Here is a 25,161-nt window from a genome sequence, read left to right as displayed (position 1 = left end):
CCCCCCCCCCCCAGAATTTCCGGCTCATATCCTCAGAGCAAGCCCTTAAGGAGCTGGGCCTGGCTGAGCACCAGCTGCGCTTTACCTGCCGTGTGCACCTACATGACTCTCGAAAGGAGCAGGAGACAGCCATGCGTGTTTACAGCCACCTCAAGAGGTGGGCACCCTGCCCTGTACCCACCAGCCCCAGAGGCCAGGAGGTGTCTTATCATGCCTCCCCACAGCATCCTGAAGGACCACTGTGTGCAGCACCTTCCTGATGGCTCTGTGACAGTTGAGTCCATCCTCATCCAGGCTGCTGCCCCCTCTGAGGACCCAGCCACCAAAGTGCTGCTAGTCTCTTGGACCTACCAGGTAAGGCCTGGCAGGGATTACTGGAGGGGTATCTATCCTGTGGCTTTACTCCCTCCTCACCCTATGCTGCCTCTACTAGGATGAGGAGCTGGGGAGCTACCTCACATCACTGCTCAAGAAGGGTCTCCCCCAGACCCCCAGCTGAAGTCAGCTAGTCACCCAGGCCTGCTACCTCTGCCTTCTGAATTTCTCCACTGCAGGATTTATGTGCCCTGGGTGAATGGAGCCCCTAGCTGGGCCACAGCACCTATTTCTGGCTGAAAATATAAACAGGCCCTGGGACTCCTTGGCTTTTATTTTTACTCTAGGGCCTTATGATGGTGGGGGAAGGGGCTTCCAGGTAGCAATTCTAATAAAAGCAAATTAAGAGGCTACTTGGTTTTCCTGTCCTTTTTTTTTTTTTTTTAAAGAGAGTCTTGGGCTGTGCCTCTGCCTCAAAGGAGTAGGGCGCCAGCACCATATACTGGAGGTGGTGGGTTCAAACCCAGCCTCTGCCAAAAAAAAAAAAAAAGTCTCACTTTGTCACCCTCAGTAGAGTGCTGTGGCATCATAGCTCACAGCAGCCCCCAGCTCTTGGCCTTAGGCAATTCTCTTGCCTCAGCCTCTGGAGTAGCTGGTACTACAGGTGCCTGCCACAACGCCTGGCTACTTTTTTTTGTTGCAGTTTGGCTGGGGCCGGGTTCAAACCCACCACCCTCAGTATATGGGGCTGGTGCCCTACTCACTGAGCCACAGGCGTTGCCTGGTTTTCCCTTCCTATCACATACCTGTCTCCCACACCCCATCCCATACCAGCATGTCCTCCACTCCCCACCAGGGCAGAGAGCAGTGTCCAGGGTAGTGGAAATGCTGTGGCCTCAAGTGGCTGTGGATACCCTGTCTTGACCAGCACAGGGTTAGTGCCTGCTGTGCTGGAGTGCTGTAACCGGATTGACCTCAGCTGAGGGTCCAGGGTCCCTGTAGCTTTCACATTGTACACCTTGCAGGATGCAGGAGGAAGGACCTATGGACAAACCCTAGGTTAAGCTGGGGTTGGGGGTTAGCCCAAAGCTCTCCCCAGGGCTGGAACCTCATAGGGGCCAGAGAACTAGGCTAGGGAGCTGGGAGAGCAGGTACCTTCCCTCCAAACACCCCAGCCCTGCTGATTCCAGGTGCCTGGACAACAGGAGGTCTGTGACTGCCACCAAGAGAGCTCCTCCCCCCAAGCATGGCCTAACCTTAGGAGGGTCAGTTGGAGCAGGGCCCCTCAGACCCACTCCTCTTACCAGACTCCCTTAAGCTGCCATAGAGCACTGATTTCAGGAATAAGCCATGTGCTGGGGCCACATGAGCCTGGTGTTTGCCTAAGGGATCTCGGCTCTCCAGAATCATCTTCACCTGGGCAGGCAGTAAAACCCCCAGCCCTACGGCCACCAGCACAGCTGTCATCCTCCGGACCTGCAACCCAGACCAAGACTTGCAGGGGCCAGCGCACCCAACCCCAGGTTGGGGGTAGGGGCAGATAAGAGCCTACCTGTCTGTACAGGAAAGACTGGCTCTCAAACTCCAGGTTCCAGAAGCGCAATCTCCTAGGAGATGAACCTACTAGGTCCTGACCAGCAGCCCCTGCCTTCCCAGCCTGCCCTGTCGCCTCCATAGGCCAGGTTCATATTCAGGCCCCTCACATATCCCGTAGAGATGCCCTGAGTTTGGGGGCTGGGGAAGCACAGCCAGGTCACCTGCAGAAGCCCAGCCCTGAGCTTAGTGCCCTACCACCAGAGTATGAGGTGGCCATGTAGAAATCCCTCCTCCCCTTGGGCTGTGGTGGACTGGGGAGTTTCTAGGGATCAGCAGCTGCCACCTGTCAAGAAACCCCTGGACAGTGCTGGGGCAGCAGGACCCACCCTCTGCCAGGCTGGGCTGGAGCCACTGGTCCCAGTGAAACCTTTAAACAGCTGCCAAAGTCCATCCACTGGCAGAGCTCCGGGGAGGATCCCCAGAGAAAGGCAACCTCTATTCTCTGATCCTCAGCCTGGCAAGGACCCTAGCTGGGGGGAGGACACAGCTGCAGACTCATAGGTGTCTGATCTATGTTTCAACTGCCCCACACTGTCCAGCTAACCAGCATCTCCCTAGTCAAGCCCTTCTGCCCAATCCAACCTCTACCTGGTTTTGCCTTGGAGGCTAAACTCTTCATTAATGGCTTGGGGCAGGCCACCCTTCCTCACCTGCTCTCCTGAGGAAGGACATAGGGGCTGGCTGGGCCCAGGGACACTGAGACTCGGTGCAGTGTTCGCACGGAGCTGGTGGCCGGGCTGCCAGCTGACTGGAAGGCACTGAAGTCATGGGTCCCAAGGAGGTGCTGAGCAGCTTCTCTCATGGCGTCAACATCCAGGTAGCTTTGAAGAGCCAGGGAAGCAGTGAGGAGGGTGTGGTAGCCAGGTGGTCTTGCCCACAGCCCCCCTCACCGGCACTTACTCTGGCCGCAGAGCCCAGCATAGGCTTCGTTCAAACACAGGCAGCTGCTCAGACTGAAGACAGCCAGTTGCCAAGCGGTACAGGTAGGTCCTGGACGTGGCCGCATATCGCGCGTGGAAGTCGCTGGGCACTCGGAAAGCCTGCAGTACCCTGTGGCCGCAAGTCAGGCTGGCTGGAGGAGTAATCCCGCCTACCTGCCCAGAGGACCTTGGTATCTCCCCCACCACCCCCAAGTTCTGTCCAAACACAAAGTGTTTCCAGACCTCTGGCCTCTACCCACGGTGGACAGATTTGGGGAGAGCAGAGCCCACGGCTGGGCTCACCTGATGGCCGGGTGCTTCAGGTGGGTGTTGAGAGCCTGGGCTAGGACCTCGGGAGGGAAGGGTGGCCGGCCTGAGCGGCGCTGGATATCCAGGTGTGCGGTGTTGCACAGGGCATGAACCCCAGCGTCCGTGCGGCTTGAGATGGTGAACTTAACCGGCACCACGGAATTCAGCCGCTCTGCAGCCTCCTGCAGGAGCGGGCAGGTACAGCCAGGGAAGCCGCAGCCCCGAGGGACGGTTCCCCACGTGCCGAGGTGCGCCGGGGGCTCTCACTCGACCCCTCCCGGGACACGCGAGGGGCGGCCTCCCCCGGGTGGGATGGTGAGCTCACCTCCAGATAATTCAGGACCCCGACAGCGCGCTGGGCGCCCCGGACGGCCGCGACCCCGCTGCGGGCAGAGAAGCGAAGGTTATAGTAGTGCCCACGGAGGCCACCCCCGCCCGGGACCCGCCCGCCGCTGAGGCCTAACGGAGACGGGCCGCGCCCGGAGACGTCCGCCTGCGCGCACTGAGGGGCCCGCGGCGCCGACCCTAAATCCATCTCCCGCTCGCGGCCTCCCAGTGCCCGGCCCCGGGAGCCGGCCGGGTCCTCTCTCGGTCTAGTTCGACCCGCCCGCTTCAGCCCGATGGACTTCGCCCGGGTTGCGAAAAGGGCGGGAGAGGGCGGGCAATATACTTGAAGTCCGTGCCCAAATACTGGAAGTACACGAGGTAGCGCGCCCGCACGGATCCCGCAGCCGGACCGAGACTCATGACCTGGCCGGGCCAGACGCGCCGCAAATGGGCGCCTGCGCGCGCACGCGGTCGGCCACGCCCCAGTCAGCCCCGCGCCTGCGCGCCGGATCGGCCCTGAGACCGCCAAAGGAGGGTAGCGGAGTCAAGGCCGGACTTAGGGAGCGGGTACAAAGTGCAGGGCTGTCATCGAGCGCGCGGGCCGGGATCGACGGCGGCGGCCCGGGAGCGCGTTCGCACCCTCGCGCGAGCCCTCGCCCCTGAAGACGCGCACCCGCTCGCTCGCGCTTGCACACGCTTTGCCCCCGCCGCCGCCCATCCCTGCTCCTGGGGCGCGTCTGTCCACCTCCTTCCGGCCAAGTCCTCCCAGACGTGTGTTTTGCAAACGCCCGGAGCTGCGCGGTGGCCAGGATGGCTGAAGCGGGTGAGGCCTCTGGCCTGGTCGGCAGCCCCTGAAATCGAGTGTGCGGACGGGCCCAGCCTCCCTGCCCCGGCGGCCCGCGGACTCACAGAGAGGCGTTTGGCGACGCTCCCCGGCAGTGACAGCGGGCGACTGACTTGGGCGACGCTCCCCGGCGGTGACAGCAGGCGGGGCGCGCTCTGGCAGGCGGGACCGGACTGGACGGGCCGGGCCGGCCGGGCTGCCCTGGGCGCCGCGCTCCTGTGCCAGCGAGCGCTGTGCGCCGCCGCAGCCATGACGGTGGAGTTTGAGGAGTGTGTCAAGGACTCGCCGCGCTTCAGGTGAGCCGGGCAGCGGGCGGGAGGAGCGGCCGCCTTTGTGCGTGCGCGGGCGGCGGCTGCGCGAGCGGCCAGGGCGGAGGATTGCCGGACAAAGCCGCCGGCGCTGGGGGAACAAAAGACGCCGATGCGCGGCCGTGTCCGCCCGGGCCGCGCGAGCACGGCCGCGGCCGGACTGTCCACTCAGCTCTGTCTGAGCCCTGTTTCCTGGCTGCCTCCAGGGGCCAAGCCCCTCCCAGGCCCTGCAGTCCAGCTCTGGCCAGGGTTGTCTGGGTCAGCGGGGGAGGGGTCTGTTTCTGGTTTCTGCCTTGGTCCATGTGTCCACAGTAGTGCCCGGGGAACAGGCATCTGGGACCACTTCGAGGCCTGGGGTGGGCTGCGTGGCAGAGGTGGAGGGTGACCTGGTGGCTGGAGAGGCGGGAGCTGTCAGAGTGGTGGGGAAGGACAGGTGGGAGGGAGGTGGGGGCTGTGTGCATCCTTTCGTTTGTGTGTTTTCATCATTTCTGGGCATCTGCATGAACCACATGTTCCTGGACGTGTGTACAAGCGTGTATCTGCTTTACTCTCTGAACGTTTTGCAAACAGTAATGGAGGCAAACAAACCTCTGTGCCATCCCTACAAGCGTGTACCTGTGGAGGCCGCCTTCTGCTGCACTTGCTTGTGCAGAGTGCACCTCCACTGTGCCCTCTCTGGGGGTGCCAGACAATGCACAGAACGAGGAGGTGAACTGTACCATTGGGCTGGCATGCTAGGTGCATGCATGCATGTTCACATAACACCTCTCATGTGATGTGCTTACCATGTCATTAGACAGACACGTTAGTTTGTGCATGTGTGTGTCCCAGAACAGGGAGCACATACCTGCCTGTGAACACTTATGCACCATATCCCAGCACGTAAACATCTGCGCATGGTACTGTCTGAAGGTGTGTTTGTGTCATGCCTCTGCACTGCCGTGCTTGGCTGTGCTTGGTCATATGTGTGTGTACATGCTGGGTCTCTGGAAGCCTGTCCCTAGAACAAGCCCCGTGCACAACTGCCTGCAGAGGGTGCCCTTCCCCACCATTCTGACAGTCAATGAAGGCTTCAGGAGTTTGGGATTGGGAGGGTCCAATCTTGAGCAGGGGGATCCTTCATATTCTCCCATCTTCTATTGCTGTCTGCTTTGGGAAAGGGTTTGAGCACTCTCGTGTCCCAGACCCTATGCCCCACCTTGGGCCTCTGTCCTCCAAGATCAGACTGGGAAAGGCATGACCAGGGCCTTGTTGCAGGGAGGCGGGGGTGGGGGTGGAGGGAGGAGGGCTTGGTCCTAGTTGAAACACCTTTACCCTGGCTCTTCACTCACAGGCTCCTGCTCCTCCACTCACACAGAGGAGTCTTGGATAGTTGGGCTGGATTACTAGATCCCCCCCCCCCCTTCAGGCCTTCCTTCCCTCACCAGCCTGTTGGGACTGTGGGCTTTGCAATGCTGCTTCTGGTAGGAAGGAGCTGCCCAAGGAAAAGGCTGGCCAGGGTAGGGGCATGGGAGTGGAACAGGAAACTAAGGACAATTTACCTGTATTCTGGTCTTGAGGCCTCAGCAGCCTGGCTGGGGTGGGGCTGTGATTTAACTGGGCTGTGAGGGTTCCCTTAGGCTGTATCTTTAGCTTCTGGGTACTCATCTTGTCCTGGGCCAGGGCAGGACAGAACAAGGTCTCTGATGTGGAGACTGGTACCTACAGCCCTGGGTGGGGGGACTCTGCCTGTGACCTCCTGGCCTGAGGAGGGACTGCACATGGTCCAGGGAAACTTTGGGAGAGCCACCCAGCCCTTATTCCGTCCCTGCCCTGGGTGGGGCTCTAGGAGCTGAGTCAGGCTTTGGCTAGGAGCTGGCTTCACACTCCCCACCACGCTCCATGCTGCTGAGGGGCTTCTGGCCAAGCCAGGAGGCCTCAGGTCCCCCTGCCCCAGGCTGGGGAGGGATGTGCTCAGGGGCTCCAAGGGCTGGTTGCAGCTCTTGGGATTTTTGCTAAGCTCCCACTTTGTCCCGGTGAGCTCTTCTGTCAGTCCTGGTGCAGCCCCACCCCTGCCGCCTCCTGGGGGTTGGGAGGGGAGTGGCAGCTCTAGGTGCAGCTGTCTCTGGTTGGCTATGATTTCTGGGTGTGGCTATCTCTGCCGCACTTTCCTGGGGGTGGTCCCTTCCCTGCTCTGGGACCCCTGAGGAGAGGGGAGATGCTGCAGTAGTCACTGGGCCTGGATGTGAGCTAGGCTGTGGTAGATTTTCTCTGGCCTCTCAGTCCCTTAGATAGGAGCTAGTGTCCTGCCCCAGTGGGAATTAAGGACAGGCCCAGCCATGCCCCACATGACCCCCAGGCCTGAGAAACCCTGGAGCATGCTCCTCCCCCACTGGTCCTTGGGGACAGCAAAGCAGGGAGGGGCTGCTATACCCACCCTGCCCAAGGCCTGCTCTGGGGCAGCCTCCCTGGGCACTGACCCAGTTTCTGACGTTCCATCCCCTGGAGGCCAGATGGGCCAGTTGAGATGATTGTGAGAAGCTGCTGGGACCCTGGCCCTGTTTTCCTATTTCCTGCTCCCAGAGGGAGGTGGTCATGTATGGATCCATCTGCCTCTTACCTTGAGGAGGGGGGTTCTCCTGCACAGCTTCTCCAGTGATGTCATGCCTTAACCCTTCTCTCCCCAGCAGCCACTGCCGGGTTGCCCTGGTGGGAGTGGGCTCTGAGCAGGACTCCTGCCTCTCCCTCCAGAGGATAGTGCTCTTTGATGCTTTGAGGTGGGGGAGGGGTTGGGGCATGTCTCCTCAGCTGCTCTGGGGCCTCCTGGTGCTACCAGGACCAGAGAGCAACTGTACCCTAGCCTCTGGCTCCCACCGGGTGGCACCCGGGTCCATAGGCACAAGGCCAAGATGGGCTGTAGCAGGCACAGAGGGGGTTGAAGGACATCCAGATGGTGTCCTTCAACTCTGCTCCCAGAGAAGAGAGAGGCTAGTAAGAGAGGCCCACTGTGGGGCTCCATCTGTGTCCTTGGAGCACATATGGTAGGACGTAGATGGACTGCGGCCCCTCAGAGGCTGCTTGCCTACCTGGCCTTGTCCCCAGTCTGTCAACTGACCAGAGTCCAGGTCATGGGGGTCACAGTCAACTTGGCTTCTTCCAGCCTGGAGGCATGGTGCTGGGTGTGTGGCAGCTCCAGAGTCAGTGGGCCTGGGCCCTGTCATCGCTGTCCACAGGACATCTACCTCCCCAGTCTGTTTCCTGGAGTCCCCTCCCCATGGCGGACTCCTTGGGGAGGTGCAAGAGATGACAAAGGCCCGAAGGCCCAGCCTAAGCCCCAAGTGGCTGCAGCCCCCTGTTGTTGTTGCAGGGCAACCATCGACGAGGTAGAGACTGATGTGGTGGAGGTCGAGGCCAAGCTGGACAAGGTGAGGGCCTAGTCTAGAGGGCCATGTGTCACACTGTCCCTGCCAGGGCTGGGGATCATGGCTGGTAGGACTTGCCTGAAAGGACTTTCTAACTCTTGCACACCACCCATGTGTACCTGCGTCACACAGCGAGCTGCCTATAAGCACACAGGAGTGTACTCAGGACCTGTATCTCCCACACTTCAGTTGCACATGCATGTGCACACACCTTGCCCCACATTCCCATTGGTATGCCCACTTGCTCCTCTGTTGGTGGCTACCAGAAGGAGCCACTGCCTCAGCATGATTGGGCAGGGGCGGAGGACGAGGACATGGGCAGGGCTGGACCCAGTCAGGGCCACGTGCCATAGTCTGGCCTACGCACCCCACATGGGGTTCCCCTGTCTTGCCAGCCTCAGCCTCACACACTCCCAGTACTCCCTAGAAGCACCAAGCAAGCTCAGGTGTGAGGGAGCCTAGGGCAGGGGTGGAGCAATGCATCCCTACCCTGGTTCCGGTCAGTAATGGCCCTGGGTTGATTCTGGCTGCCTAGGACAGTGCTGGTGTAGGCAGCTGTGAGGGCTGCTGCTTAGAGAAATTGTCAGTCCCTCATTGTGCCCACTGTGTCCTGTCCATAGCTGGTCAAGCTGTGCAGCAGCATGATCGAGGCCGGCAAGGCCTATGTCAGCACCAACAGGCTCTTCGTGAGTGGCGTCCGCGACCTGTCCCAGCAGTGCCAGGGTGATGCTGTCATCTCGGTGAGGGGATAGCTGACCTATGACCTCCAGGTGTGGGTAGGGGCAGGAGGCAGCCCCTTCAAGGGCCCATGGCCTGGGAAGTGGGTGGCGTCTGCCCACAACCACGAGAGGATCTGTGTGCAGTGGGCTGGGGGGGCTTGTCTGGTGTGGCCTCAGCATGCTCTCTCTGCCCTGCCTCTCCCCAGGAATGCCTGCAGAGGTTTGGAGATAGCCTGCAGGAGGTGATCAACTACCACATGGTGAGCCTGGGTGTAGGTTCCTATTCAGTGCCATCCCCACTGAAGCAGCTCCCTGCTGCCTGCAGGCCCCGCCCCTCCCAGAACAGAGCTTGGCTGGCTCTCAGAGAGCTGAGCTGGCCACAGTGGCTGGCTGGGGGGAGGCCACGTTTCTGCTCCTCCAGTCTCTGGGGGTGGTGGCTGCCTTGTATCTGTGAGTCAGTGGGGGCGTGGGTGGACATCACTGGAGGACTCTGACGTGTCCCAGGCATGGGAGGGCTATGAGCACTGGGATCTTGGTATGGGGGATCCCTCAGAGCAGGGGTCCTCAAACTTTTTAAACAGGAGGCCAGTTCACTGTCCCTCAGACCGTTGGAGGGCTAGACTGCGAGTCCCTGGACAAGTCGGCTGCTAAGCAGGATAGGCAGTGGTGGCAAAAACACCACTGGCAGGCCGGATAAATGTCCTAGGCAGGCCGCATGTAGCCCACAGGCCATAGTTTGAGGACACCTGCCTCAGAGGTTCAACCAGGGTCCCTTTAGCTGGGCAGGGCTCTCTGTCCTGGGCTTATTTTGCTGGCATTTGAGCTGGCCTGGTTGACCCCTCAGGCCCCAGCACTGATGTGGACACACAGAATAGGGCCTGAGGCACATGTGGGTGGTCAGGCTGTGGCCTGGGAACCAGAACCCCAGACTAAACAGGGGCCCCACCCCACATAGGGGAAGTTCAGAAATAAACCAGCTCAGGATGTGCCTCCTGCACATGTTCGCCCCCCTTTGTCTGCTCCTGGGCCCAGTCCCTTCCACATAGGGTCTCATTCTGGCCCCAATCTCCTGCGGAGGACCTGGAGCCCTTCCATCTCCTCAGGCCAGGTCTCTGGGAGTTCTTGGCTCTAACCTACTATAGAACTAGTCACCCTCAGAGTGGCCTTGCAGGGCCAGGAGGCGGGTGTTACATTGTGCTCTGTGCTCACCCCAGCTTTGGTGCTATGGGTGAGGCTGGAGGAGGGGCCCATCTGTAATAGCACTGGACTCTAGACTAGCCAAGAGTCTGCTGGGCAGATGAGCTGGTGGCCCCAGCTGTTGCCTCTGGGCACTCATCCAGACTAGGGTGCTGCTCCCCATACCCCAGCTCCCAGCCCAAGTCTGGGCCTGTGGGCAGTGCCCTCTGTTAGTCAGCTCTCAGGGCTCTCCTGGTTCTCACCTGGGAGGATGGGGACTGGCCTCCAGGGTCCTGGTGGATGGACCCCAACTGCCTAGCCCTCCCTCTGCCCCCAGATCCTGTTTGATCAGGCCCAGAGGTCCGTGCGGCAGCAGCTCCATAACTTTGTCAAAGAGTGAGTGGCTCTGAGGCCCCAGGCCCTGTGGCCCCCAGTGCTGTGGGACAGAGGATCAAGCCACCCTCCTCTAGTAGGGGAGATCTCTGCCAGGCCCTCTTGGCTGTGCAGAAGCTGCAGGTGGCCTGAGGGTGGGTCGAGGAAGCTGGGACCCCAGCTCTGTGCCTTGTGTGTTGTTGGGGTATCCCACCCTAGGGGAGAGGTCAGGCTGTCATTGGGGGATGTGGTCTGGAGGGTGGCACCTGGCCTGGATGGATCCTGGGGGTAAGGCACAGAGGGCTGGGGGGTCTGGAGGGGCATGCTCAGGCCCTACCCAGGAGCAGAGGAAGAGAAGTTCATGAAGGTGGGAGATCCCTGGGCATCTGGAACCTGGCAGGCACCCCTTCTCTGACTCTCTGACCTCTGACCTGACACTGCTGGCCCCCAGGGATGTGCGGAAGTTCAAGGAAACAAAGAAGCAGTTTGACAAGGTGAGGGAGGACATGGAGCTGTCCTTGGTGAGGAATGCACAGGCTCCGAGGCACCGGCCCCATGAGGTGGAGGAGGCCACAGGCGCCCTCACCCTCACCCGGAAATGTTTCCGCCACCTAGCCCTGGACTACGTGCTCCAGGTGGGCTCCTGGCATGGATAGGGGCTCCCAGGCAAGGATGGGCTGTAGGGGCCAAGGCCCTGATCTTGTGCAGGGAGGGTTAGAGGGGCATGAACAGGATGAAAACTTCTGCTTTGCCTGGGGTAGGGGGGCTGAAATCCTGTATGGGGTAGGACCTGGAACCACAGGAAGCCAGGGCTGGCATGGTGCAGGAGCCACAGACCACCTGGGGGGCTGGGGGCCACAGCTGCTGTGCCCCTCACCTGCAGGCTTCTCCCTGGCAGATCAATGTTCTCCAAGCCAAGAAGAAGTTTGAAATCCTGGACTCTGTGAGTATTTGGGGGGCTGCAGGGGCACAGATGTGTGGGTATAGCAGGGCTGCAGCTTCACTGGTGCCACCCCACAGATGCTGTCCTTCATGCATGCCCAGCACAGCTTCTTCCAGCAGGGCTACAGCCTCCTGCACCAGCTCGATCCCTACATGAAGAAGCTAGCAGCTGAGGTGAGCCTTTGGTGGGGGGGGGGGGGCTTCGGGTCAGAGTCTCCTGGGGTCCACTGTCCTCCCTGATGGTATGTCCCACAGCTGGACCAGCTGGTTATTGATGCGGCAGTGGAAAAGCGAGAGATGGAGCGCAAGCACGCAGCCATCCAGCAGCGGGTGAGAGCCCTGGCAGCCCTGACCCAAGCGAGAGCCCTAGCTAAGGGCATATTGTCCAACACACATCCCACCTGTCCCTAGCCCTTCACGTGTACTCCTTGGGGGCCTCCACCCTGGTGCTGGGTACGAGGAGGGTGGCACTCAGCCCTCTGTCAGACAGAGGCCCTGGCCCCCACCCAGGGTTGAGTTTGCTGCAGGCAGGCGTGGCTACTTCTGGGTAGGAGTAAACTCACTCACTGGTTCTCTTTCCCGCATACCTCCTTTCCTCTTGCTCCGGTTCCTCAGACACTGTTGCAGGTGAGTGAGCATCCATCCCCAGGGGAGGGCACAGAGGGCGCTGGGAGGGCAGGGCCTCTGCCTCCCCTTCCAGTCTGGCCAGCACTTCAGCACCAAGGACACCTCCCACTAGCCTTAAAGCTCAGGGTCACAGGGAGGCACCTGTGTGCGCTCAGCTGTAAGGGGTGCTGCTCCCCCCAACAGTCCCTGGGGGAGGGCAGCAGCTGTGCCTTCCCATCCCTGCTCAGCCTGGAGAGCAGGTGGCCTGGCCTCCCCTTGCTGCCCTGGGCCTTCCAGACAACAGAACACACAGGATGCCAGGCCTCCTGAATGGAGCTCTGTCCGGCTCGTTTGGCAGCCCACTGGTGGTGAATGGAGCCTCAGAGGCGGCAGGGCAGCTTCCGGATCTAAGCCTGTTCATCCCCTGGGCCTGGGGCTGGGTGGGGACTGGCTGTTGGGCCTCCCGCTGTAAATGTGAGGGGCCTGCCCCACAGGGATTTGAGGGAGGGGGCCTTGCTTAGGCCCAGATTTGGCTGTGAGGAGCAGAGGGTCTCTTGCCTGAGTGTGTGGACTGTGTACCGTGTAGCAGCCTTACCAGAGGGCCTCAGCCCAGGCTTCAATCCAGGGAAGCCTGGAGGGTGACAAGTTTCCCCCAGGTGAGTGCTCACTGAGAACTGGCTGTGGCTTTCCCAGGACTTTTCCTACGATGAGTCCAAAGTGGAGTTTGATGTGGATGCACCCAGCGGTGTGGTGATGGAGGGCTACCTCTTCAAGAGGGCCAGCAATGCCTTCAAGACGTGGAATCGGTGAGGGGTCTTCCTCAGCGGGGCCAAGGTGGTGGGGTCAGTGTGGATGTGGAGGCTGTCTAATTCACCACCTGTGCCCGGGACACTCACCAGGCGCTGGTTCTCCATTCAAAACAGCCAGCTGGTCTACCAGAAGAAGCTCAAGGTGCGCTGTGGGTCTGGGGACTGCGGGCTGGGGGCTGGGGTCAGCCATGGCTGATTCCTTCCCCACTTGGCCTATGGGATGGGCTGGTCACTGGGCTTTGTGAGAGCTAGGGCACTAATGGACATCAAAGTCCAAGTGGGAACAGGGAGTTGGAAACAGACTGTGTCTCTGAGGTCAAGTGGTCATGGGTGGGGGTGGGACGGGGCCTGCAGGATGCGCTGACTGTGGTGGTGGATGACCTCCGCCTGTGCTCCGTGAAGCCATGCGAGGACATCGAGAGGAGGTTCTGTTTTGAAGTCGTGTCACCTACGAAGTGAGGAGGCTCTATGGGGCAGGGCAGGGTGGGAAAGGGCGGGGTGGGGCCCTGCCCACCGGTTTACGGCCCCTACCGGCAGGAGCTGCATGCTGCAGGCGGACTCTGAGAAGCTGCGGCAGGCCTGGGTGCAAGCAGTGCAAGCCAGCATTGCCTCCGCCTACCGCGAGAGCCCAGACAGCTGCTACAGTGAGGTGCGACCCTCCCTGCACCTCCCATACCTATGTGCCACAGCAAGAGGCTCCTTTAGGCTACACGCCTGCACCTGCATGATGTGGTGCACAGCACACTTGCCTGTGCAGTATGTGTGGGTGTGAACATGCGTGGCAGGTGGTGCTTGCATGTGTGTACGTACATACACGTGAGCAGGCGTGTGCTCCAAGAGCCCTACCCTGTGCTGGCACTTTTGTCTGGGGAGGAGAGGACCTACAGGGAAAGTGAGGCTGGAGCTCTTGCAGGACTAAGTGGCTCCCACTCATCTCCAGAGGCTGGACCGCACAGCATCCCCATCCACAAGCAGCATTGACTCTGCCACGGATGCTCGGGAGCGCAGCACCAAGGGTGAAAGTGCACTGCAGCGGGTGCAGGGTGTGGCTGGCAACAGCCAGTGCGGTGACTGTGGCCAGCCAGACCCCCGCTGGGCCAGCATCAACCTGGGTGTGCTGCTTTGCATTGAGTGTTCCGGCATCCACAGGTAGGCCTGGGAGAGTAGGGGCAGGGGAAGGGACGGGGGCTCCACCTAACTCATACCACTACCTTTCTGTCTAGGAGCCTGGGTGTCCACTGCTCCAAAGTGCGGTCCCTGACACTGGACTCCTGGGAGCCAGAGCTGCTGAAGGTGGGTGTTGGGCTCTCAAAGCTGCTGGCCCCTAGAGGATATGTGGGAGCTGGAGTCTGCACCTGGGACTGACACCCGCCCCCCATCTCTCACTAGCTGATGTGTGAGCTTGGAAACAGAACTGTGAACCAGATCTATGAGGCCCAGTGCGAGGGTGTGGGCAGCAGGAAGCCCACGGCCAGCAGCCCCAGGTAAGGTGGGCTACATCCCTGATCAGCTAGGGGAGCCCCAGATGGGGGTGCAGCCTCACGTTTGCCCTGGTCCAGGCAGGACAAGGAGGCCTGGATCAAGGACAAATATGTGGAAAAGAAGTTTCTGCAGAAGCCACCCATAGCACCCAGCCAAGATGCTCCAAGGCGCTGGCGGGTGCAGAAGTGCCCACGCCCCCACAGCTCTCCCCGTGCCCCCACCACCCTCCGCAAGGGCCAACTCGAGCCTGTTCTGCACTCTGTCGCTGCCCTATCCTCAGGTGGGAGGCTACTTTGGCCACACTCTGAGCCCATGCACTGGGCAGGGCAGGGTGAGCCCTGCCTCTGGCCATGGCAGATGGGTGGGCTAGAGGCAGGGCTCATCTGGGCACCCAGGAGACCCACAAAACTCCCAGCATGTCTTGGGACTCCCTACCCCACCCCAGCCTCAATCCCCCATCTGAGCACGTGGCCTGCCCCCTGCAGCGGGCACTCTGGAGCACAAGTTCCGCCGGGATTCCCTCTTCTGCCCAGATGAGCTAGATTCCCTCTTCTCCTACTTTGATGCAGGGGCCACAGGGACTGGTCCACGCAGTAAGTGTTGGGAGTAGGTGCCAGTGGTGGGGCAGTTTTAAAGCAGGGGAGGAGCTGGGTGAGGCCCCTGTCACGGGGCAGGAACAGCCTCTGGAGGGGCTGGGGGTATCTTAGCCACTGACCTGGAGGCTGAGCCTTGACTGTCAAGAATGATATGTGCAGAGGTGTGGGTGTGATTGTGCATGTGCAGTGCATGCTGGCAGGCCTACATGTGCACTGATGGGAGGTGGCCACGGGCAGCAGAGGACAGTGTCCACCTGGCCCTCAGCCTGTAGCTCCTGAGGTTGCTGTCCATGTTGAGCACCTCCCTTGATGCCTGAGCTGGCATCTCCAGGGCTTGGAGAGATGCCAGTGACCTTCCAGCCTGCACTGGCCACAGCCGGGACAAAGGCCCACTGAGAGTGGATGGCCATGCTTGGCCACCCATCTTGCTGGTTAGCCAGAGGGTGTCCTTTCATGTGTGTCTGGCTAATGGGTAGGCTGCCCTTGGCTCTCTTGTGCTGTTACTGGTTTCTCTCTTTTCCTCCCAGCCTGGGCTAACTTCTGTCCCACAGTGGGGGCTGATTCTGTCCCTAGGGTGTCCCTGCAGAGTGGGTGGAATTCCCACCTGTCCCTTTGGTTCTGGGAGGGGCCAGAGACCTCTCATGCCCAGGATACCCTTTGCTGCGGGCTGCAGGTCTGAGCAGCGACAGTGGCCTGGGCGGCAGCTCTGATGGCAGCTCGGACATCCTGGCCTTCGGTGTGGGCGTGGGCTCCATGGTGGACAGTGTCAGGGAAGAGGGTAGGTGCACCTCCCAGCCCCAGAGCACTCCCTTCCTGGGGTCACTGCCCTGACTTCCCCCCCTCTCTGCAGAGGGTGTGGAGTCTGAGGAGTCCAGTAGTGAGGTGGATGCGGATGCTGAGGCTGAGGCCTGGGGCCTGGCTGATGTGCGCGAACTGCACCCTGGGCTACTGGCACACCGCGCTGCACGTACCCGAGACCTCCCCGCACTGGCCATGGCACTGGCCCACGGGGCTGAGGTCAACTGGGCTGACGTGGAGGATGAGGGCAAGACACCACTGGTGCAGGCCGTGCTAGGGGTGAGCGTGGGGCAGAGGCTGTGTGCTGGACACAGCACAGTCTCTGCACCCCTTGTCTGTGGTCCTGCCCCAGGGGCCCTTGGCCTTGGTGCAGACCTGGCTCAGTCGGGCTAGGGGTGCCCAGGTTTGGGAGTTGGGGTGCAGGGGTCCTGTGAGGGGCTGTTTCCTCTGAGCTGCCCCGGCCCCCCAGGGCTCCCTGATCGTCTGTGAATTCCTCCTGCAAAATGGAGCAGATGTGAACCAAAGAGACAGCCGGGGCCGGGCGCCCCTGCATCATGCCACGCTATTGGGTCACACTGGGTGAGGCCCCCACGTCCCTACCCACGTGCCCTGGTCTGCCTTTGTGCCCCAGTGTTCCCCCAACCACATTCCCCAATGTGACCCCCCACCCCATGAGCCCCTCTCCTCTCAGCCAGGTCTGCCTGTTCCTGAAGCGGGGTGCTGACCAGCACGCCCTAGACCAAGAGCAGCAGGACCCACTGACCATTGCGGTACAGGCGGCGAATGCCGACATTGTCACGCTGTGAGCAGGGATGGGCCCTAGTGGCTGGGAGGGAAGCAGGGAGGCCTCACAGAGGTGCAGACGCCTCACTCTGTGCTTCCCCAAAGGCTCCGTCTGGCACGCATGGCCGATGAGATGCGGGAGGCTGAGGCAGCCCCAGGCCAGCCTGGCCCCCTGGCGGGCAGCAGCCCCACAGAGCTCCAGTTCCGAAGGTGCATCCAGGAGTTCATCAGCCTCCACCTGGAGGACAGCTAGGGCTGGCGGCTGGGCGGTGGGTGGCAGGCGGGCAGCTGCCAGAGCCCCAGCCGCCCAGCTGAATGGCCCACATGCCTGTGAAGACGCTGGTCCTCACAGCTGCACCCTGCCCCTGTTGACACGGCCATTTCCAACAGCCCCAGTGCCTGGCGCCGGGCAAGCCCCTGCCCCCTCTTTTCTCTCCTTCTAGCCACCTGGACCCTTGGGCCAGGAGAGGGACCCTGGGGACAGGAGCAGACCCCAGCACCAAGTCTTTAAAGCCCACATTTCCCTGGGAGGTGCTGCGTCATTTGGTGCCCTCACTCCTACTGAGAACCCTGGGTCTGCAAGTCATGACTTCTCCAGGGCCTGGGTTGTTCATTTATGTCACAAATCACTCTTCCTCATGTCCCCACTTGACAGCCTCAGAACACTGACCTGCTAGTTGGGTCCCTCCCACAGACCCCCAGAGCCCCACCTCTAGGCCCTGAGGCTGGTGGCCCGCTGCCAGCACCTTCCCAGGGCAGGATGGTGGCCCATGCAAGGAGCCAACTCAAGTACCTCATGCAGCGACCCTGGCACCTAGGCTGGGCTCCGCAGGTGCTGGGCAGGTGGGACTCTGGCCTGGGCCCTCAGGCCTGGCTTGACGCGGGCGTCCCTAGGCCATGTGGCTGGCCACACAGGCTTCCCTGCCAGACACCCAGGCCTGTCCCTGTCTCTTTCCAATACATGGTCTCATGGAACTCAGCCCAAACCCTGTACATAAGTCACATGGGCACGTTCCACCCATGCCTGATGTCCTTTTTGCTGACTGAGTGGATTTTCTATGGTGACCTTGTTCTGACTCTGTGTCTTTCCTCTGGACTTTCGAGGACCACCTTGACTCCAGCTCTGCCTACTGCTGGGGGAGGCCCCTACCCTTCTGCACTGCCCCTCCCAGCCTGGCCCTTTAGGCTAGGCTCTCTGACGGGTCCAGGGACCCCTCACTTATTTTGTGGGGCCCACTAATGCCTTCATGTTCCCTTGAACATAGGCTGGGCCTCCCAGCTGTGGGCCCTCAGGCCAAGGCCAGTCAGCTAGCCACTATGCAATGCTGCCCGGAGGCTCTGTGGGCAAGCCACCCCCCTGCCTGCTGGCTATGACCCTCTAAAGAGCAGAATTAACCCCTTTATCCCTCTGCTTGAGCTTGGCCCCTCCTCCGGCCCTGCCCAGGCCGGGGGTCCACCCTCCTGCTCTGATCAGTTGCTCATTGTTAATAAAACGCTTGCGCCCTCTGCCTGCCCACTAGCTTCCAGCCTCAATTTGCTGTCTCGGCTGGGGTGTCTCTGGGTCCCCCGTCTTCCCTAAGGGCCAGTCCTCAGTGGGGCACCACTGGTATCCCCCCAAAGGATGCAAATCAGACTCAGAAGAGTTGCCAGAGCCTGGTGGGGGACTGGGGCTTGTTTGCCAACATCCAACTCCCAACACCCATCTCCTTTCCCTGGCCCCTCTGCCCTTCTCTGGCCTGGACTTTATCACCTGGTGGGAGTAGGGCTGGGTGCCAGCTGGCTAGGGCAGCCTGGGGCTATCCCCTGCCCCTGGTCTGGCAGAGCAGCTGCTGGGGTCTGGTCCAAGGGAGTGTCAAGTAGAGCCAGGTCTACAGTGTACCCGGCATGGGTTGTGGGACAGCCTGAACATAGAGCAGCCCAAGGTCGCTGTGGTGCTGTTTGCACTCCTCTGGCCTGGCATGTGCATGAGTACCTTCACTGTGTGTGCCAGACCTGTGGGCTTACAGAAACACACTGATATTCTGCCATGTGGCAGAACCTCTACTCACACTCACAAGCACATAGTCATGCCTGCAATAGAGGAGTACACAGTGGTAAGGACGTCCCACCAGCCTGGGCCTCCTGAAGAGCTGAGAGGCCCCTGCCAGGCATGCTAAGTGCCTGCTGCCTGGAGGCTGCAGTACACTGCTTCCTGGGCCCTTGGGTGGCCAGGGAAGCTCTGTGGAAGCTGGTTTGGCCTGCTTGGGGAGCCAGAGGAGCCCTTTCCACCATAGGTCTAAGGATCAGGTGGAGAGGCTGACTGCATGGCAGGTCTGGTTCAGGTGTCAGGATCCCAAAGGCCAGATTCAGCCTAACTCTTCAGCCAAGACTCCAGCCAGATGCCCAAGAGCATCCAAGGAAGATGGGGCCTACTGGTCCCTAGGATTTTGGGCATCCTCCTGTAGTCAGTGGCCCCTGGCTTGATGTGAGGCACCTGAGGCAGGGATGGTCCCTAGGTAGGACACCTGTGTCTTGCAGGGCCAGCAGTAGCCCAGCAGCAGGGCAAGGGCTGTGGCATCCAGCAGCAGCTCTGGAAGCTGCAGTACTTGCACACAGGAAAGGCAGCCAGCCCTCCTCTGTGCACCAGCCCTGTCTCCATCTAGGCTGGTTGGCCAGCAGCTCACTGAGGTAATTGAGGTCCTGGGTTAGGGACAGGAGTACCCCCTTGGGGAATGGTAGGCAGAGGGAGGGCTCAGAGCTTGGCCCTTGGGGAGAGGGTGCTCCCCTGCAGCTCCAGCCAAGCTAGCTGAGCACAGCCAGGACCCTGCACACAGAGAGCTTGCTTGCTGGCCACAGGGAACTCAGGACAAAGGGCTGGGTCAGTCTGGACCTGCCCTTATTTAGGCATGGCCCTGAGGCCTGTAATAGGGAGCAGACCTCAGTAGGTGCTTCCCACAGAGCCAGTAAAAAGGTTTCTCTAGACCAAGAGTAGGATATAAAAGTATGTTTATTTCATATTCTTTTTTTTTTTCTTTTGCAGTTTTTGGCTGGGGCTAGGTTCGAACCCACCACCTCTGGCATATGGGGCCGGCGCCCTACTCCTTTGAGCCATAGGTGCTGCCCCGTTTATTTCATATTCTTAGGTCAGAAGTGAGAGAGGAAAGAGCAGCAAAGAGCAGAAAGAGAGACTGATTTTAGTCTTTACTAAAACATTATATGTTAATAATTTTTCTATTATTTCACTATAAAGACTGACCATCCCCACACCCTTACCCTCAGGAACTCACAACAGACTTTGTAGAAGGCCCCTGGAGGTCCCAGCTTTTTTTTTTTTTTTGAGACAGAGCCTCAAGCTGTCCCCCTGGGTAGAGTGCTGTGGCATTACAGCTCACAGCAACCTCCAACTCCTGGGCTCAAGCGAGTCTCCTGTCTCAGCCTCCCAAGTAGCTGGGACCACAGGCGCCCGCCACAACGCCTGGCTATTTTTTGGTTGCAGCCGTCATTGTTGTTTGGTGGGTCCGGGCTGGATTTGAACCTGCCACCTTAGGTGTATGTGGCTGGAGCCTTAGCCAGTTGAGCTACAGGCACTGAGCCGAGGTCCCAGTTTTTAACAGGGATGGAGAGCCTGTCACGCTTGCCATGCTGCCTAGGGCAGTGACCTGGCCTGAGTCCCAGTGACTGCTCACCACAGGGCCTGGGATGGTGGGAGGTGTGGGGGAGAAGAGGGTCCAGGTCCTGGTAGAGGTGCTAGGAATAGGTCCCCCACCTCCTCCCTAGGCTCCCCAGTGCCCTCCAGGGAGTGCCGACCACAATGACCCCCTGCAGAGGTCCTAGCAGGGCCTGGGCGGTCAGCAATGACCAGGCTTCCAGAGCTAGGAGTCTTCAATGGGAGCTGTCCACAGGCACAGGGGTGAGGGCCCCTTTCACACCAATTACCTCGCCCTCACTGGTGTGGATTCATATCACATGGATTGACTAGTGGGAAGGGCACCTATGCTCCAAGTGACAGGGTAGTGCCACAATGACCAGGTAGTGCCAGCACTGCTCAGAGAAGCTCTACTTTCCAGTAGACACCTGCGGCCCAGGGACAGCAGCCTCAGGATGTCATCCTGGTCAGTCATGAGAACAGACAAGGCAGAGGGCAAGGGATGGCTGCAGCTCCAATCTGGTCCCTCCTCGGGCAGCAGCTCCCAGCTTCAATCTGGTCTGGAACTCTCAGTGTAGTCCCACTCAGGCCTGTTGGTAATATCCCTTGGCCTCCAGTGGCATAGCCCAGTCTGCACAGATGCATGGATGAGACCCTGCCCTAGGCTATCCACTCTTGGGACTGGCACTGTGCCCTCTCACCAGGAAACCCCAGAACTCAGGTACCACCTCAGGCATTTAATCATGGCCTTGGAGCTCAGCCTAGGTGGTTGGGCAGCAGGATGGCAGAGAATGAGGTGTCTGGAGGTGGGGCTGAGGCGGGTGGGTGGACCCCTAGGGAAGACCAGACCCAGGTGACAAGCCCAGGCCAGGGCTTGTGTTGTGTCCCTGGGGGCTTGGCCCAGGGAATAAGCATCTCTTGGCCTTGATGACACTGACCTCCAGCAGCCAATGTGGCCATGTCTAATTAGGGTAGGTATGGCCAGGCCTGGGGTGAGAGTCAAGCCTAGACAATGTTCAGTACCATGGGCCCAAGGTGAGGCATCATCTGCCATACTGAGTAACTGGGGAAGATTTTGTGCTTCAGGATACACGGGCCCCCAGACCAACCAGCCCATTGTGGGGATGGACACCAGGGCACCCAGGGATGTATAGCCTGGCTGGCTAGCCTGGTCCCAGTCCTGCCCAGAGGCTCCAGGGTCCCAGGCCAGACCTGCTGGCTCAGACATGCCAAGTCACTAGAACCTGAGGACCTCCCATATTGTCCCCGTTATTGTCTGAGTCACCGAGCCCTCCTGGGCTCAGGGGAGCAATGTGCCGGGCTTTAGCCACTCTTGCCGCCGACACCAGGGGCCCTGCAAGCACCAGCCAGTGCTTGCCACTTCACTCCTGGGCCTCCCACACTCCTCATGCAGTCTATAGGAGCTCCTGCTAGCACTAGGTAATGAGGGCAGTTTTTTTTTTTTTTGAGACAGGAGCCTCAAGCTGTCCCCCTGGGTAGAGTGCTATAGCATCACAGCTCACAGCAACCTCCAACTTCTGGGCTCAAGTGAATCTCCTGCCTCCACCTCCCAAGTAGCTGGGACCGCAGGTGCCCGCCACAACGCCCGGCTATTTTTTGGTTGCAGCTGTCATTGTTGTTTGGCGGGCCCGGGCTGGATTTGAACCCGCCACCTTGGGTGTACGTGGCTGGCGCCTTAGCCACTTGAGCCACAGGCGCCAAGCCATGAGGGCAGTCTTGACGCCCATGCTGAGCCCACGGGTAAGGCAGGCCACCAGCAGCACGTAACAGAAGAGGTGCAGGTGCCTGGAAGATTCTGACTCCTGTATCCACTCTTCCTCCTCAGCTGGACAGGCAGGAGAAGGGGGTGCTTCACAGAGGGTCTCAGGGTCCAGTCGGAGCCTCCAGGGCTCCCTGGAGATGAGGCAGGGTCTGGACCTCAGGACAGAAGGCTCAAGACTCACAGGTGGCTGTGGGCACCTCAGACACAGCGCGGGTGGAGGTCGTTGTCCCTCACACTCAGGTGTACAGTCACACACAACAGGAGATACACCATATACTCTAGGAAGGACTGGAACCCTGCCCTGCACAGGCTGCCTCCCTCTCCTGCCCTCTCCCTGTGTGTGTGTTTAAGACAGGCCATGCCACTTCTCTTCTTGCCTGGCTCCACACGCACATGCTGTGGTCAAACATAGCTCACACCGTCAGTGGTGTCCACCCTGAGTGCTGCCCCTGCCGTGTCTGAAATGTCTTCTGAGGGTCCGTCCAGCACATGCTGTGTCCTCCCAGTGAGACACATTCTCCACTTCAGGCTGGGGAGACCCTAGGAGAGCCTTGGCCTGGGGAAGAGAGCCCTAGCGGGCACTGCTGTTCTGCTGACATTATGTGGTGGGCAGCCAAGATGGCAGCTCCAAAGTGGATGTGACTTGAGGCCACTGGGCATGGACAGGGTTGTAGGGTGGGGTCCAGTGGCTAGATGGCCACCCCTGCTCCCAACCCAGGAGGGGGTGTTGGGGGGCAGAGATGGGGGCCTCTGCCAGGTATGCCTTTATCACCTGGAGCGCCCCCAGTAAGGTCTGGGTCCTGGCCCTTGCTAGCTGGAAGGGATGGTAGTTCCTAAAGTGGGAGAAGAGGACAGTGTGGCCCAAGACCCCTTTGGATGCCCCTCTGTCTTCCTCAACTCCTGGAACACAGGTCTCAGGTCAGACATGGGCTCCAAGCAGACTGTGGTGAGGCCCGGTTCTTACTTCCTGCCAGTCTTGGGAAGGGTGCCAGATCTGACCACTGGTGTTTGTGGCTGAGGGACGCTGGGTGTGGGCCTTTGTTACCAGCATTCAGGTGTCCCTTGGGACTAGCTGCCCAGCCAATGGGACAGGCACTACTTGTGAGAACCACCCAGGGCCTGGCTGTGGAGGTAGCACCTGGTGCTCAAAGTAGGCACGGGGTTCACTTTCCGCACGGGGTTCACTTTCCCCACTGGATACTAAAGCCATCACCTACCACACATGTGCCAAGAGGACATGCAACATGTTGAGAGCACAAGCCAGCACATGTTCAATCCACCCTGGGCCAAGTCACACTATCTCCCCAGCCAAGATCTTTGGCTGAAGTGTGGCTGTGTGAGGACAGATGGTGTGCCGGTGGCAGGATAACCCTGTCCTCTTGGGGCCCTGCTGTCCCCAACAACTAGACCTTCAGCCTGGTCCCAGGTTGGAGAGTGGGCTGGGGCCCCTCCCCTTGCCCCAGGCTGACTCTGGGTTCCTGACTGCCCAGCCCGTTGGCAGCAAGGACCTGGGCTGAAACATGAGGGAGTCACTGCATCCAGCAGGTCCAGCCTCCACTCTGAGAATGGAGTGAGGTCTCTGGTCTGGCAGCTCTGGTGGGAGGCAGCAGTCACTGGTGATGTCCTGAGAAAGGGAAGTGACACTAATGAAGAGGGGTCCTGGTCCCTCCCAGGGCCTGGAGTAAATTGCAGCTCTGTCACTGACTGTGTAGCCTCCCTGAGTTACTCCACCTTTCTGAGCCTGCTTCCCCCCCCACAGAAAATGGGGCCACAGCCCCTCTTCAAGCTCAAAGCAAGGGTTAGCTGACATTGCTAGTAGCTATGGGCCAGTGGCAGAGTCCCCAGATCCATCTCTGAGCAGCTGCCTACAAGTGAGTAGGCTGTACTGCCATTGAGGTCAGGGCACAAGAGCAGCCTGAGCTGCCACAGCAGGAGACCTCCAGACTAGAGTGACCTGTGCTTCCCTGTATCACAGGAGTGAGCCAGCAGGAGAGCTTAGCCTTTGAAGAGCTTGTCTAGCCAAGGGGCAGCTTGTGGGGAGCAGAAAGCCCTGGCCTTCCCATGGAAGAGGGAGCCCTGATCAGGGCAGGGGCATACACTCCATGACCCATGCCCTACAGAGTTGGCAGGAAGTCCCTCCTGAAGGCTAACCCAGGTTCTGCTGCTGCAGAAGGGTGGCTATTGCCTTCAGACTCATGGTCCTGAACCTTGAGAAGGCTCTAGTCACCATCTGCTGCCAGCCTGGCTGCCTGCTCCCCATCCCAGCTGCTAAGGCCATCAGCTCTGTGGCCAGAGCACTGAGCAACCTGTGTCCCACTGACCAGGAGGTTGCAGATGTGGGTAGGTGGGGTTGTGATGTTTGGACAAGACCTTCTGGCCACACCTGTCTCAGGAGCCTTTTCCCTTGGGGTGTGACTCAGGTGTGCTCCTCTTTGTGAGAAGGAGGCTGGAGCCGAGCTCTGAGTGGAAGTTTCTTCTGCAGTCTCCCTGCCAAGACGCTCCAGCACCTGCAGTGTCTCTGTAAGTACACTGGGATATTTACTTAGAGACAAACCGAGCTAGGGGAGGGACTTGGTCTGTTCCAGGCCATGGCCCCGGTGCTGGCTGTGAGTGAGCAGAGGTGTGCTCATACCTTTAGCCCAGGTGGCCTTCCTTCCATGACTTTCAGATTCATGGTCCTGGTCAGTGGGACACAGACCACTCAGTGCTCTGGCCATAGAGCTGATGGCCTTAGCAGCTGGGATGGGAAGCAGGCAGCCAGGCTGGCAGCAAGTGGTAAGTAGAGCCTTCTCAAGCCTCAGGACCATGTGTCCTGACTTTCCACACTCTGAAAACAGCTTAGTCTGTCCTGCATGTTTCCTGAGGGCAGCAGCAGAAGGTAGAGCCTGGTGACAGCCAAAGAAAACAGGCTGGATTCCCATGGACTGACTCGTTAGTGGGGAACTGGCAGACAGATGGACACTCCTAAGTTCTGCTCCAGCGCCAGGGGATCATCAGTTGTCATGTGTCACCTGTAGTGGATCCTGCACTGGCCTTCCTCTGCTACCTGCCCCACAGGCCCATCCCCAGCGTTCTGCACCCTCACATCCCTCCAAACCTGCCAAGTCAGAGCGGGCTGTGTGTGTGTGTGAAGAGGAAGACCACTCCCCCACAGGTCCATACCTGGCCTGTCCCGGGGGCTCCAGTGGGGCACGGCTGGCCCACGGAGGGGTACGGGGCGTCAGTACGGGCTGCGAGGCGGTCACGGCGTGTCACACATGTCCCGGACACCCGGAGCCGACCCTGCGCTCAGTCAGAACCCAGGACTGGCTCGAGGGGCTCAGGCCAGGGGCTGAGGGCGTGCTCTACAAGGGCAGGCGGGGCGCGGGAGCGGACGAAACTGAGCAGGATCCTCCGGGCACGACGACTGTGTGCCAGGCCCGGAGGGAGCTCAGCGGGGATGCGGCAGGC

At 60.1% G+C, this 25,161-nt stretch overlaps 3 protein-coding genes and 1 long non-coding RNA gene across 14 annotated transcripts in view; 2 read left to right on the top strand and 2 right to left on the bottom strand.

Moving 5' to 3' along the window:
- INTS11 (integrator complex subunit 11) overlaps nucleotides 1-718 on the top strand; it is a 15,695-nt gene extending 14,977 nt beyond the window's left edge. For 2 of the 3 annotated variants that reach the window (XM_012807287.2, XM_023515247.1), the window contains exons 15-16: nucleotides 15-157; nucleotides 225-718. In XM_012807287.2, coding sequence (XP_012662741.1) covers nucleotides 15-157; nucleotides 225-438 — 357 coding nt within the window. In that variant the 3' untranslated portion in view covers nucleotides 439-718. The remainder of the gene's footprint in view (nucleotides 1-14; nucleotides 158-224) is intronic. The other variant, XM_003793187.3, reaches the window with a different exon arrangement.
- Nucleotides 719-1,003: 285 nt separating this feature from the next.
- PUSL1 (pseudouridylate synthase-like 1) lies at nucleotides 1,004-4,242 on the bottom strand. Of its 2 annotated transcripts, XM_003793298.3 has the most exons (8): nucleotides 3,811-4,242; nucleotides 3,466-3,523; nucleotides 3,135-3,322; nucleotides 2,812-2,961; nucleotides 2,562-2,732; nucleotides 1,868-1,922; nucleotides 1,620-1,791; nucleotides 1,004-1,357 (listed from the first exon to the last, which is right to left on the bottom strand). In XM_003793298.3, the coding sequence occupies exons 1-8, from the start codon at nucleotides 3,885-3,887 to the stop codon at nucleotides 1,251-1,253; spliced, it is 978 nt and encodes a 325-aa protein (XP_003793346.2). In that variant the 5' UTR covers nucleotides 3,888-4,242; the 3' UTR covers nucleotides 1,004-1,250. The 2 variants fall into 2 exon arrangements, with proteins under 2 accessions (XP_003793346.2, XP_012662740.1); XM_012807286.2 differs by having other exon boundaries at nucleotides 3,466-3,867.
- A 6-nt stretch (nucleotides 4,243-4,248) lies between these two features.
- ACAP3 (ArfGAP with coiled-coil, ankyrin repeat and PH domains 3) lies at nucleotides 4,249-17,822 on the top strand. 8 transcript variants are annotated; one of them, XM_003793185.3, is made up of 24 exons: nucleotides 4,249-4,607; nucleotides 7,966-8,023; nucleotides 8,641-8,760; nucleotides 8,946-8,999; nucleotides 10,253-10,311; nucleotides 10,739-10,922; nucleotides 11,186-11,230; nucleotides 11,308-11,403; nucleotides 11,485-11,559; nucleotides 11,845-11,856; nucleotides 12,529-12,641; nucleotides 12,735-12,786; nucleotides 12,999-13,099; nucleotides 13,182-13,293; nucleotides 13,585-13,793; nucleotides 13,868-13,937; nucleotides 14,034-14,128; nucleotides 14,204-14,406; nucleotides 14,612-14,719; nucleotides 15,396-15,500; nucleotides 15,573-15,799; nucleotides 15,990-16,099; nucleotides 16,212-16,322; nucleotides 16,409-17,822. In XM_003793185.3, exons 1-24 carry the CDS (start codon nucleotides 4,561-4,563, stop codon nucleotides 16,554-16,556), a joined length of 2,514 nt encoding a protein of 837 aa, XP_003793233.1. In that variant the 5' UTR covers nucleotides 4,249-4,560; the 3' UTR covers nucleotides 16,557-17,822. The 8 variants fall into 8 exon arrangements, with proteins under 8 accessions (XP_003793233.1, XP_023371013.1, XP_023371012.1 ...); XM_023515243.1 differs by lacking the exon at nucleotides 4,249-4,607 and having other exon boundaries at nucleotides 6,724-8,023; nucleotides 10,739-10,781; nucleotides 15,348-15,500; XM_023515242.1 differs by lacking the exon at nucleotides 4,249-4,607 and having other exon boundaries at nucleotides 6,725-8,023; nucleotides 13,047-13,099; nucleotides 15,348-15,500.
- A 5,136-nt stretch (nucleotides 17,823-22,958) lies between these two features.
- On the bottom strand, nucleotides 22,959-25,159 carry LOC111726475. Its single transcript, XR_002774237.1, has 2 exons — nucleotides 24,874-25,159; nucleotides 22,959-23,335 (listed from the first exon to the last, which is right to left on the bottom strand). It is a non-coding gene; the product is annotated as an uncharacterized LOC111726475 (long non-coding RNA).
- Between the last annotated feature and the right edge of the window lie 2 nt (nucleotides 25,160-25,161).

The sequence above is a fragment of the Otolemur garnettii genome, unplaced genomic scaffold (assembly GCF_000181295.1).
Source record: "Otolemur garnettii isolate 467f Iridium unplaced genomic scaffold, OtoGar3 scaffold00067, whole genome shotgun sequence".
Taxonomy (NCBI): Eukaryota; Metazoa; Chordata; class Mammalia; order Primates; family Galagidae; genus Otolemur; species Otolemur garnettii.
The sequence above is the reverse complement of the archived record's forward strand: the minus strand, read 5'-3'. Positions and strand labels throughout refer to the sequence as shown.